At 38.0% G+C, this 14,545-nt stretch overlaps 1 protein-coding gene across 7 annotated transcripts in view; it reads right to left on the reverse strand.

Moving 5' to 3' along the window:
• Positions 1 to 14,545, reverse strand: part of ZBTB46 (zinc finger and BTB domain containing 46) — a 115,756-nt gene that overhangs the window by 6,005 nt on the left and 95,206 nt on the right. For all 7 annotated transcript variants that reach the window (XM_038369313.2, XM_038369312.2, XM_043496287.1 and 4 more), the window contains one exon: positions 10,010 to 10,185. In XM_038369313.2, coding sequence (XP_038225241.1) covers positions 10,010 to 10,185 — 176 coding nt within the window. The remainder of the gene's footprint in view (positions 1 to 10,009; positions 10,186 to 14,545) is intronic.

A 14,545-nucleotide genomic window follows, 5' to 3' on the forward strand; every position in this document is an offset into this window, starting at 1 on the left:
CTACCCAGAAATATGTCTCAAAGATACAACAAGAATTTCAGTGTTTGCTATTGGTCAGACAAAGGAACTATCTACCTTAGGAAAAAAGAAAAGGAGTACTTGTGGCACCTTAGAGACTAACAAATTTATTAGAGCATAAGCTTTTGTGAGCTACAGCTCACTTCATCGGATGCTTATGCTCTAATAAATTTGTTAGTCTCTAAGGTGCCACAAGTACTCCTTTTCTTTTTGCAAATACAGACTAACACGGCTGCTACTCTGATATCTACCTTAGGAAAATTTTCACTGGTGGTGTAACCATGTCAGTGTAGTTACACGGTGTAAACTGCTGATGTAGCTGCACTGCACTGCAGTGAAGTAAGGTTTACTTTGGCAATTAACCATATTAAATCGTGCCTTTGCAAACCCTGTCTTGGACTGGTGCAGTGCATCTGTGTGAGAGGCGTACCCTGCTTTAGTCGCAGTGACACAGATATATTGATTAAGTTTTTCAAAAATGTTCCCAATGCAGACAAGCTTAAAGGTGGTAATTTATCAACAGGTGGCAGGATATTGTAATGCATGAATTTAGCGGTCTGTATTCCATCATTATCACTATCACCACAGGCTAAAGAATAAAAAAAAATCTAACCAACGTACCCACTTTAAAACAAAACAAAAAAACAAACCACCTTCTAATGCACATCAGCTTCAAAATTTGTGCCTACTTTGACAGCTGAAGAAGGTTTATCGCAGAAGTTTTTGTTTGTTGAAAGAGTCACACAGCATTGTGTGTCTGAACATGGCATTATGCACAGCTATTACAGTTACAGAGTACGAGCAGCAGTGGAAAAGTAATCTGCAGAATTTATTCAGAGGGAGAACATTGTTCTAACTGACCCAAACGTCACAGTATAATAACCAGAACTAAATACTTGAAGAGTTTGTGTGTTTAAACATAGCTCCATACAAAGTACGCTAATACACGTAATCTCTGCCGTAGTGCATTTTCACTTTAGGCAAAGCATGGGAGCCTATTTACTCATTAAACTCATTTGCTACGCTCCACTCCTAAAGAAAAGAACGTATCAGTGGGGTTAGGATTACTGAACTCTACTTCAGTGGAGTCACACCAAAAATAATCTGACACGCTTTTAAAAGTTCTTTCTGTTAAGATGTTACAGTGCCAAGAGGTCTCTGGAAACAGCATTCAAATCGATTTTGACTGTCTATTCTTTGAATTGATGGGCCTACCGTGTCCACCAGAGAAAAGATGTTTTCTGTTTGAGGGCTCTAAGGCAATTAAAACTATGCTGGCTATGCCACAAAGTTATTGTAAGGAACTGATGAAAAAACCCAATTAAAAGCTAGACTTTGACCTGACAATCTGAGTTTAGAACATATGCTTCCTCACATTGAAGTCAGGTGGTAAGTTGGCTTTTCCACACAAAAAAGGACATAGGAAGACACATATTAAGGCAGCCCAACTTTCATTAGGCATAACTTGATCCAAAGTTTTTGCATGATTAAATCTGAAATTAATCTGAAACCAGTCAGGAAATGCGCAGAAAATGCCATAGAAAGATAAACAAAAAAACCAAACAGATCAATATAGAGCTGTGCCGTAAGTCACCTTTGAACAGGAGATGGCAGTCTTGCAGCTGAGGCACTGGTCTGGGATTCAGATCTGGGGTTAATTCCCAAATCTGCAGCAGACTGCCTGGGTGAGTTTGGACAATTCACTTCATCCTTGTGCCTAAATTACCGGTCTGCAAAATGGGGATACTACCTATTTCCTTTCTCCCACCCTTCATCTGCTCTGTCTGCTTCGACTGTAAGATCTTTGAGGAAGGGACCCAGCCTCTGATTATATATCTGTGCAACCGCTAAAACAGAGCAGCCCCAAGATTGGTTGGGGACCCAGGCGCTATAACCACCCGTTTGGGGTCCCCAGGTAATATAAATAATTAACAAACACAGACAGCTGGAAATCAACTAATTTCAGTTGAAAGTAAGAATTCTTGTAGCACAAATCAAGTGTACATAACAGACTTTTTTCTTCTTTCGGTGTTTTCTAAATGAATTGTCTGTAACCAACACAGCTGATACCATGGCTAAATGCACACGAGAGTGGGTGAAGTGCTCACACTCTTGCCGTCTGCAGGAGATGATGCTGTGCTGGCAGGATTGAGAACTGTGACTACTGACATCCAAGTTGGAATCCCCAAATATATGCAATTTCCTGTCTCAGCTCAAAGAAAAAGGGTTTCCTGAATAATTCCCATCCACTGTAATGCATCTGACCACCACTAAGGCATTTGAGCAGACAGAAACTGAGAATGTAACGCCAGACTCAACAAAAAATTCTCTCGAATCTTTATATCTAAGAGCAACACTTCCTCCATTATCTTTGTAATAGTCAAGCACTCCACTCCGGAAGGCACTAAACTCTCTGATAATTTCTGCTTCTCAAAGTTCAAGGCAGCTGGGAGTATCAAAAACACAATACTCCTGGTCTCAGAGTTAGGTTGTTTGAACAGACTGTTGTCATTCTGTTTAGCAACATTTATGGATTATGTTAGGTTTCCCAACTTGGGTAAGATGCCACATGAGAGGAGCAATGGAGCAGTTAAAGCAGGACCAATTTATCACTGCAAACATGCCGCTAGGGGTAAAGAAGTGGGCAGCCTTTCTGGCCCTGTAATGGGCCCTCATAAAGCTGCCAAGAGATACAGCTCATGGCTGGGGAATGCAGGCTCAGGAAGCAGCTTGCTGGTCCAATCTGTATGTGTCGCCCCTCGCAACACACAGCTCAGTTGTGAGAACAGGCGTCTCGGCCACATGAAAGCAGTCAATATTCTCCTCCATCACAAGCAGCATGTAGCTTTCTGGTCATTGATGGAATAGGCAATGGGAACAAGGGGAAGGGAGAGAAAAAAAACGAGAGCAAAAACTAATAAAAATGGACAGGAAAAAGGAGGAATGAGAGTAACAGGAGGTGTATAAAAAAGAAACACACAGAAAATGAGAGTAAAGCGAGCAAACAGAAAGGTTAGAAACACAGTAACTGAATCAGTAGATAGCATGGGGATATGGGGAGGCACTGCCCATATATTGTGTGTGCTCTTGACATAGTTGCATATAAGGTGTATCTACTAAAAGGGGGACATGGTGGCCCAAAAACTTGTAGCAAGGACAAGCATAATCACATCTTGGGAAGTTGAGACCCCTTGGGAAAATGTTGGCTGAGGACCATGGACCACTTTCTAATTGTCTGCTGGCAGCTCTCAAGGTGCTGGCTCCACTTCCTTGCTCCCAAAGGCATTTGGGCTCATCAACGTGAAAACGTTTTCTTACTCATAAAGAAGGCCAACTAAACACATTATTAACTGAGTCACAGAAGATCTACATTTCCTGGATCTGAAGCCAAACCAGTTGTTCTATGGCAATTCTTATGCTCCTATTCCGAGCATAGGCTAATCGGAGTGCTTACAACTAGAATATTCAATTTCCTTATTAGTTACCCAGCTGAACTAAAGGTATTTGGAGAGAGAAGAAACTGATCAACTTCACCTACTCAACATACTGCTAAAAAAAAAGTTAGGGCTTCTCTACACGTACCAGGGGTTAGATGACTGCCGATCACTCTCCCGTTGACATTGCATAGTGTGAACCCCGCAGTGAGTAGATCTAAGTATGTCAACTTCAGCTATTATTCACATAGCTGAAGTTGCATAACTTAGATCAATCTCCCCCTGTAATGTAGACAAGGCCTCAGTCATGCTTCTGCTTTGATCAACATTGAGTTCACCAAAGCTGGTGCATTCTTACTCCTATTGAACTACACGTTATTCCATGTTCTGAAATATTTTTCAAGATGGGTTCTTGAAAACTATTTGAAATGCTATTGTATGTATTACCATACGTATATGAAGCAAACTTTTTTTAAAAAAAGTTGGATAGTAGACCCATCCCAAAGAAGAGATGTTAAAAACGATTTAAAATGATCTATGCTGTATCCATGTATGCCAGTCTGTGTTACTGAAAAGATTTTCAGGAATCAAAACATTAACAACATCTCAGGAGATGGCAAAATAGGTAGATGAGGGGAGGTCCTCGGGGCCAAGAAAGCCAGAAGTGACACAATATGCACCAAAAAAGAACCATAACTTCAAACAGAAGTCTAGCAGCTCAAACTTTTAAATGATTCTTCCCCCCCCCCCCCTTTTCTACATTTGATAGTCCAACTGGAATACTCAAAGTGACCCACACAACTGGATTTTGCCATCAAAATGTACTATTTCCATTTGCCCAGTTAACTCAAAAGATGTACTGTCTAAAACAAAGGCATGTATGCTGTTTGTCTTCAGTAGTTGAAAATGACCACTTTCATGGTAGACAGACTCTATTCTTATTGTATTTGATAATAAGGATATTCACCAATATTTCAAAGGAGAATAACTGCCCTGGCTGCAACTGCACCAAATCCTAGTGTAAAAAAGAAAAATATTCCCTCCCCCCCCCCCCGAACTAAAAAGATCCAGGGAACCAGCTGGCATGACAAGGTGTCTACAACGGCAAAATTAACAACAGACCTTGAAACCTTTGTGTCTACAGGGGACAGAGCTGACTGCTTGGATGTGCCTACTGAACACCAGAAGACTAACACCCAAAGGAAATAATAAAGGGACATCTCAAGGAGCAGTTGGTCCCAAGGCCAGATGGCTGGGCACTCATCTGAATGGACACATACTCATGGAAGGAAGTAAAAGATGGTGGGGTTTTAGATACCATAGCAACTGATAACATAAGCCCCTTGATCATTCTGGTTTAAGTGGTATGGGCTAACTGCCACCTTGTATATAAACACCACCATTTGGCAAGCTAAGACATGACATTGGCATCTGTTGTAGGCAGGCAATTGCCTACCAGCTGACTACATACAACTCTTCCCAGAAAAAGGAACTGAACATTGTTTCAGAATGCACATGTGAACAAAACAAGCTGCATTCACAATGTAGTATCTACATTAAAAATGTCAGTTTATATTTTTAAAAAGCTATAGCTTCTACAAGGAGTTGGGTGCTCAGCAACAAGGGACGCTGTTATTTTTCCTTCACAAATCCACTAGATTTAAGTAATTTCTGGTCACTATAGACACTGCAACTAGCAGTAGTCAGAAAATTTTTAGCAAAAACAGGGACAACCCAAAGGGAAATACAAAACAAAAAAAACAAAAAATCCATCAGCAAACAGCAGATCAATACTTTTTGCTGAAGCTGTTTAGAAATATTTGATTATAGGGCTACACAATTTCCTTGCAAGGTGGACATCCATTTTTGGATACACAATGTGCATTGCAACCTCAAGGAAAGCGAGTGGTGATGTAAAGTTAACTGATACATTATCCTTTGGTTACTTTTGCTATTACATCTAGGCCCTCCAAAGTAAATGGTCATTTTAAAATAAAATAAAATTAACCTTATTTAGAATACGTATTTTTTAGTACACATCTGTAAATCAAATAGAAGAAAGGAAATATCAAAGATATTTGCCATCTGAGGTCATGTGTGTGTTTTTCAGAAGCACAGCTGTTGATCTAACTCCTCTTTAGATAGAAATCACACTGGCAAAACTAACTTTTTATAGACAGTGTTTTAAAGGGACAATATCAGATTTAAAATGATATTTTTAAAAATTAATTTCCTTACCTATGTTAACATTGCATACATTACTAAAACTAGAATCTGTGCTGTTCACACATTTTGCATCTCTCTCAACCTGGACAATGAAAATTTATCTGTCATTTTTGTTTCTAATTATTTTCACTTTCAGCTTCTTATGCTCTAACACAATGGAAAAGTATCTGAGAAGAAGCAAGGAATGCAGGGAAAATCTTATTTGCTTAAAAACTTGCTCTGGATTTTAAAAAGATATCGCATAAAAACATTTCTACAGACTGAGGTTATGTAAAAGCTTTAACAAACAAAACAAAACACATTTTAAAAACAAAAAATTGGGCTAAACATAAGCTAACCCAGGCCCTTTAAACCTTGCAGATTGATTGAGGAACTGAAAGAAGCAAAGGCTTTGCTGGTTGAAACACATTTCCTTTTCTCTACTTCAACTTTTTACTCTGAGATGCATGTCTGGGAGTTATTTTTAATAACAGGTGCAGTTTGCATTTGATGCACATCAACATTCATCTCCACAGTTCTACCTGCACTGGCACTAAGAAGCACAGACATCTGACATATCAGGAAAATTAAGTTACAAGACAAATAAGCACAAGGAACAAGATTCCATGGGTTTCCCTCCCCATATTCAATTCACACAACCCCCAAAACCTCCCCGTAAGTGAAGATCAAGATACTGATTGAACTAGTAGCCTGTGGAAAGTGAAGCTGTGCTAACTGGAAAAAAAAAATCTGATGAACATAAAACTATCCATTTTCTGGAGTCTTGTACACAATCTTCCCCTGTAGGGCTTCCACTTTTGTGAAAATACTCAGTCAGTGGGTTCCTCTGTAGAGATTTTTGTCAGTATACCTGATGCGTCCATATTGTAACATCCAAAAAGCAAAGTGAACCTACTTAGTGCTTCTTCAGAGAAGGAACAATGGTCTGAACCGAAACCAATCATGATTTTTAATTTATTTTAATTGTCATTTTCACTGTCCAGTTCAGGGCACCATACGTTAGGGAAGATGTGGATAAACTGGAGAGACTCCAGAGGAGAGCAAGAAAAATGATAAAAGGTTTAGAAAACCTGACCTATGATAAAAGGTTAGAAAAACTGGACATGTTTAGTTGTGAGAAAAGGAGATTGAGATTAATAAGCTTCATGCTAAGGGTTGTGCTAAAGAGGACAGTGATCAACTGTTTTCCATGTTCACTGAAGGTATGACGAGAAGTAAACCGTTGATCTATAGTAAGGGAGATTTAGGTAAGATATTAGGATAAACTTCCTAACTATAAATGTAGTTAAATTATGGAATAGGCTTCCAAGGGAGGTTGTGAAATCCACGTCATTGGAGGTTTTTAAGAACAGGTTGGACAGACACTTGTCAGGGACGGTCTAGGTTTACTTGGTCCTGCCTCAGGCTGGACTTTACCTCTCGAAGTCCCTTGCAGTCCGACATTCTATGATTGTTAACCCAACCTTTATCAGTTTCGTTATAAATCAGTTAAACTCTTTGGAATAACTTTGATAACATACTAGTAATGTTTTTTTATTCCAATGTAAAACATTTTCAGGACTTTATTCCTTGCCCTACAAATCTGCACACCCAGTTGGCACTTTCAAAACAACATGCTTAACCCTCTGGCCATAACTGGATTCTGAGGGACAGGCTCAACTGCATATAAAGAAAAGCTACAGATATCTCAGAGATGTCTGATACATCTCCCCAGATATATACTAAAAGAATTTTAACTCCACTTCAATACACCATGGTAGTGACCTGAATGGTCCTTCCTTATAGCAAAAATGGAGATCTAAGATGGATTTGTACAAAACTACCTCAACTTCACTTCTGAAAGACAATGTAGTTTGCTTCTTGTGCAAGAGAAAATAAAAATATGCTACATTTAACCTGTTTAAAACTATCCACTACAATAGGAAAAAAAACCTTGCAAATGTCAGGATATTCAAATGTGTTATATTTAACTTAAACTATCGTTTTAAATCACCTTTTCAAAATTTTGTGATGGGGGAGAGGATTTCTTTGTGGATATCTGCTGTTTGACTTATAACCAGTAAAACATAAATCAGTCTAAATTTATCTTTTGTGATACCTTAATTTACATGTACTTCACATGGAATCTACATCATCCAAAAGGAAAAAGCTGTCTCCAGCTCCTATCTGTCAAAACCCATTAAGGTAAGGGTCCTTCTTAGCCTGGAGATTTTAGTCAGTCTTACAGCCCACAATCAAGAACTGTTGCTTCTGAAGATAATACATTCCACTGAATTCTCTAGTAGTTGCATCTATTTGCAAATTCAAAATTAAAAAGGTGATAAAAGATAAAAGCAAGCAAGTTATTGAACTGGCTCTAATAATTTTTTTCAGTGATTTCTCTGCCCAGCACTCTTTTCCCCTTTCTCTCACAAAGTGTTACAAATCAGTTAATGTATGAGAAAGTATTACTATGAAGCCGCCACCATCCCTAAAATTAAAGCTGAAACTGGCGTTTGTGCTACAGACCTGATTTAAGGGGGAACGGGACAGTGCTGGTCTTGGCTGTTGAAACTGTTTTGCTAGAAGCTGACATAAAATTTGTTCTTTTTAAAGCAACACTATTTCAAGGTGGGGTTTTTGTTGTTGTTGTTGGAGAAAAATGTGAGCTAGTTTTAGATTCCTTTGTGTCAAATTCTAGCCCATTCTGTTTAAAAATCAAACCAAAATAAACTTGGCAAGATGTTAGATTCTAGCACTTCTAGTTTGTGGGTACTGAATTTATTATAATAAATAGAAATTGACAGGATATTAACAGGTTTCAGAGTAGCAGCCGTGTTGGTCTGTATTCGCAAAAAGAAAAGGAGTACTTGTGGCACCTTAGAGACTAACAAATTTATTTGACCATAAGCTTTTGTGAGCTACAGCTCACTTCATTGGATGCATGCAGTGGAAAATACAGTGGGGAGATTTTATATACACACAGAACATGAAACAATGGGTGTTCCATACACACTGTAACGAGAGTGATCACTTAAGGTGAGCTATTACCAGCAAGAAAGCGGGGGGGAAATACCTTTTGTAGTGATAATCAAGGTGGGCCATTTCCAGCAGTTGACAAGAATGTCTGAGGAACAGTGTGCGTGGGGGGGGGGGAAATAAACATGGGGAAATAGTTTTACTTTATGTAATGATCCATCCACTCCCACTCTCTATTCAAGCCTAAATTAATTGTATCCAGTTTGGAAATTAATTCCAATTCAGCAGTCTCTCGCTGGAGTCTGTTTCTGAAGTTTTTTTTGTTGAAGAAACCCATTGTTTCATGTTCTCTATGTATATAAATCTCCCTACTGTATTTTCCACTGAATGCATCCGATGAAGTGAAATGTAGCTTATGAAAGCTTATGCTCAAATAAATTTGTTAGTCTCTAAGGTGCCACAAGTACTCCTTCTCTTTTTCCAGGATATTAAGGTTTTGAAAAAGTAGCTATTGAGTATGAACAACAATATTTGCAACAATTATATCTAATTTCACTATCACCAGATGGGACTTCATGTCATCTCTACTATCCCACAATCTCACCCCACACCATCAAGGTGATGGACTGTCAAGTGCAAGAAGGCTATAGAAATGATGCTAACAAATACATGGAAGGGAAAATACCACCACCAAAGAAGGAAATTTGACAAAAGCAACCCACACACAACGTCGTGTGTTTATAACAACACCGCAGTTGAGACAAGCCAGCAAGTTACAACAGCACACATTGACCTTCTAGCAGCTCTCTGAACAGCAAGCAATTAAATAATAATTAAGCACAACAAGATAGCAGTAGTCCTGGATCAGAATTTCCTTGCTTTTACTGGGTGGTGTATTACTTCAAAAAAAATTGTTCCTAATTATTCAGCCTATTAGGCCAACATTTTTGATCCTAAAGATACACCAAACACCAAAGCCTAATAGGTCCTCCACAGCAGTCTATGTTGCATTAAAAAGTAGTTTAGTGCATCAAGAAGTAAGGATTGGAGTTTGAGATCCCAGCTCAGTCCCTCAGTTTAGGGCCAGGAGCACTAAACAGGGTGTGCAGACCAGTTCAAATTGTTCTTCAGCAACTCCTCTGGCTGAGTTGGAGGACTAGCTGTTGAATAAATCCAAAAGAACAATAAGCAAGATACTGGGACTTTTAAAGGTAGAGAAAACAGGAGAGGTCTTCTGCATTCCATAAAAGACTCAGAAGAGCACCAGGGGAAAAACAGAATACAAATCTAAGTCAGGTGAAGTTCCTTTTCTCCTTAATCACAACAACAAATCATCTTTCTGTTTTCCAACTACTTCAAATGCTCCTACTTACCAAGGTGTGCCGTTTCATGTGCTCCCTGCGGGTGAACTTTTTCCCACAGATTTCACAAGGATAGGGTCTTTCTCCTGTATGGGATCGCATGTGTCTCTTCAGGATACACTGATGCATGGCTGAGAAACTGCAGTATGGGCACTTGAATTTCTTTCTGATGACTGTGAATTCATTTACTGAAAAAGAACAACCCAAGAGGGCAGGTTACAACTCAAAACATTTCAAATAATCCATTTTCTTGCTTAATTTTCATTAATGTTTTTCCTGTCAGACCACATTTCCACTGTTTTATGCTCTGCATAAGGAAAACATTTAACAAGTTCAATTATGTTGCACTGTCTTTCTAATGTCTGCCTTATTAAGTGGCAGATTTTAACTAGGGTACTTATACTGTGTCAACACAGCTGGGAACTTCAAGTATCTTCCCCAGAGAAGCTTGTTGACAAGACTGTACACCAGGCTGTCAAATATTTAGCAATAGCAAAAAAATGACCCAATTTCCTTAATGTCTGTTAAAGTACAAAACAAAAGGGGATTATAATCTGCTATAATCCTAAATTAGGTTTCAGAGTAGCAGCCGTGTTAGTCTGTATTCGCAAAAAAGAAAAGGAGTACTACTTGTGGCACCTTAGAGACTAACAAATTTATTTGAGCATAAGCTTTTGTGACCTACAGCTCACTTCATCAGATGCAACCGATGCATCCGATGAAGCGAGCTGTAGCTCACGAAAGCTTATGCTCACATAAATTTGTTAGTCTCTAAGGTGCCACAAGTACTCCTAATCCTAAATTATTTTCAGGAATTAGTTGGCCAACATATAGATATCTGAAATTCAAGCATAGTTCTAGTTAGTAACAATGCCCTTATGTACTGAAACAGCTACATGCAGAATCAGGTCAGAAATAACTAGCTGTGAAGAGAGGATCACAAATGTGACATATTGATAGCAATATGTAAAATTTCTCTTTAAATCCCTAAGTAAAACAAATGAGTGAAATGCAGTTTATAGTAAACCAGGTACCATGGCACTATTGCCATTAATGTTCAAAGATTGAGGGGTGTCTTGAACAAATATAGAGTTCACCATGCAAGCATTTAACAATAATCATCTTTAAAGTAGTATTAATATTGCTGAAAACAGAGAGTAACAGAAAGCAGATACAAAATGTTTAATGAAAGCGCAATTCTTGAAAGTGTGTTCATAGTCCAAATTGTATAATCTTTTCTAGATTAATTTTCTTATCACATTTTCCTGAATGATTTGGAAGAGAATGAATTCTTGTAAGTTATTCCTGTGCTGTCAATATTTCTCCTTTTGCCATCCTTTTAGAGGTAAGTGCACTCAAACTGGACTCCAGGGATACATACAGCATTGACAGCCTAATGGTCTAATTTGCCAGCAGAATGCACATAGAAGCTGAGTTGCTGTTTCCCCCTCCAAATAAAAATGAAAGTGGAACATGCAAAACAAAGCAGGGGAAAACAGAAGATCTGATATTACTTAATGGAACCCACCCATTATACATTTGGAGGTCAGTGTCTTTGTGCATGTAATGTTTGATATCCTCCCACTAGTGATTCTCTTAGTTGCCATTACTATCTGTTAAATATTACACACTTCAATGACTTTGCCCAAAGCAGTTTTACTGCTAGTAAGGAGCTGGATTCTTAATCTTAAGGATACTGGTTTGCATTCAGTAAAAGCAAATTCTAGTTGACATCTTAAACCTTGGTGGGTTTAAATATGCTATTGTTCTAAGTAGATGGCAAACCAGCGCTGTGTTTTCAAATGAAGCACTGCATGTAGGAGAGAGAAGGAAACAAGGGAAGTCTAGTGTCTATTATGGTCTTATGTCACTGAAGGTACCGAGTTAAATTACAAGATGAGTACTCAGATATTACATCCTGCAAAGATCCCACTAGCTAAGTCAACGCTGAGAGCTCTCAGCGTCTCACAGACCCACACCCTTCAAGTGCAGTTGTACTCTGAGAAATGAACTATTTTAAAATGACACCTTTTTACTCAGCAGGCCTGCTCCCTGTGTGTGTTCTGTCTCATGGGCTTACTCTGGTGACCAGTTATTTTTAAAAATTTACTTTTATTTGCATGGCAGAGCAAACACAACGAGAGTGGGAAACTAGGTTTGATTCCTCATGCAAACACAATGAAGACAATCCTTGAAACCCCATTGATTAATATGGGGCTGCACAAATGTCACTGAAGGCTTAATTTGAAGATATTGAGTTGCATAGGAACACCTGGGAACAATTTTGGAAGAATTTTTATTACTGGAACTGATACACAAGAAGGATAGAAGAAAAAGAACATTTTGAAAAAAACTTGACTGTCTCATTGTTAAATTTCTAGGGCTAGTACTTGGAGAACCAACCAGTCTTCTTAGTTGTAAACTGTGAAATTCAAAGTAAAAATCAATTAAACATGGAACCACAGCAGGTTGTGGTTTTTTCCCCCCCATAGAGAGACTTTTTAGACTAGAACCATACTCACATGCAGATGGTTACTTGTAGTCAATGTAACTTATTTCTAAGCATACAGATGGGAAATCCTTCACTTTTTTTGGTCCACATTTAACTATTTAAGTGCTGTGCCCTTGATGACAGAGGAAGAATCATATATCCAGCAGAACAGCACCTGTTGTGCTACTCAACACAAAAATATATATGTCTTGATATTCCATTAATTTCAGTGGAATAATTGAATAGTAATGCAATTTTTAAAAAGTATACATAATAAGATAATAAAGGGGCCACCTGTTGTATACTTGTAACCAAATCTGTTACATTATCATTTCCTATACATTTAAATGTAACTCGTTGGTTATACTCTTATCTCTAGGCCTGAAGATTATGGATTCAAATAACACCCCAAAGATGGAGGCACCTACCCAGTGTTGCAATACACTGTAGAATTAGATAAGGAAGTACTATTAGAAACATTATACCTTAGGGGATCATTGAACAACCCCTTCTTACTTTTGCTGACTGCCCAAGTAGAAGTTCGAATGCACAGCACTTTTATTTAATGAGTAGGAAATGAACACATTTCATCAGATGCCAAAAGCGAAGCAAGATCACATTTGTTCAATACGTGAACAGGAGACCAAGCAAAATACTGAGTTCTGTAAATTTTCGTGATTCAAAACATTGACTTTTTTTTTTAATTAATTAAAAAAATTGGCTTTTTTTTTGTACAATAAAGGATTTGGCTGAAAAATGTTGTCCCACTCTAGTACTAACTGACTGAGAAACACTCTTCTCTGGGCCAGTACTGTTAAAAATGCCCCATGTTTGTGCTGGACTTCCACGTGCCATTTTTCAGATAGGACCACATTTGTGTGTTAACAAGAACTGGTTGGAACATTTTTGATTAAATGTATTTTCATTGAAATATGTTGTTAAATCGAAGAGTAAATGTTTCAGAGACCTATTAGTTTTCTAAGATTTCTAAGGTCTAGGGCTTTCTGGTCATTTCTGACGAGAGAGAGATGCCCAAATTGAAAATCTGATCTTTTCTATAAGAAAAATAGACATTTCAACACAATGCCATTTTATGGAAACATTTGAAAAATTTTGTTTTCACTCTAACATGGAATGAAATCAAATTTCAACAACTCATATGTTGCCATGAAACAGAATTGTCATCTTCTGGCTGGCTCTAGTCCTGACCACTTAGAGAGAAGATGCAAAGTACAGTTTCCTGCTCCATCAAATGGGGCAGTTATTTTTAAATCTACCTCTAAATTTCCTCAAATCAGCACTTTGAACTTAATAGTCTTCACATCTTGTCCCAGACTGTTGCTCTGTTGTGTTCTATAGCTCTTGTATTCCACCATGAAGTTATTTAAAGCAGCTCTGGAAAACTGTCATGAAAATTTTCTAGTCCAAGCACAAAACCTATTCACCCACCTGTACCATGGTGACTATAATGATAATAATGAAAAAACAGACTATTTTATTCACTTGTCAGAAAAGATTACCCACTCCAGTCAAATAGAATTTCATAAGGTTAGTTTAAAGGGATTACACACATGCATGCAAACTGCTTTGGGAACCTATGGGATGAAAGGTGCAAAATAAAAGATATAACACCTGAGTTCCCGGCACCATTCATTTTCAATAAAGCATGTTCTAATGTCCATCGCTCTCCACCAGCTATTGTTGATAAAACAATAGCAACACCTTGCTTGCACAGTCACTGTGCTACCAGTATTTAACTTGTTACTTGTAAAGCACTGTTTAAATAAACTAGAAAATGGAAAGGTATTCTAGTCTATTTTATTTTTCCAACTTGCCTGGGAGAACTTAAAGTATATGAAAAATATTTTGCCTTTGCATTGTATCTAACACATTTCCCAGTCTATTTCTTTTATGCGCAATCTTTAGCAAGTTTGAATATTGTGAAGGACAAAGATATTTATGATAATCTGTTACCAATTTGAACGGGATAAGATCTCTCAGCTGCTTGACCAGTAACAATAGGTTATACAAACAAAACATTTCACTCCACAGGATCA

This window comes from Dermochelys coriacea, chromosome 13, assembly GCF_009764565.3.
Source record: "Dermochelys coriacea isolate rDerCor1 chromosome 13, rDerCor1.pri.v4, whole genome shotgun sequence".
Classification (NCBI taxonomy): Eukaryota; Metazoa; Chordata; order Testudines; family Dermochelyidae; genus Dermochelys; species Dermochelys coriacea.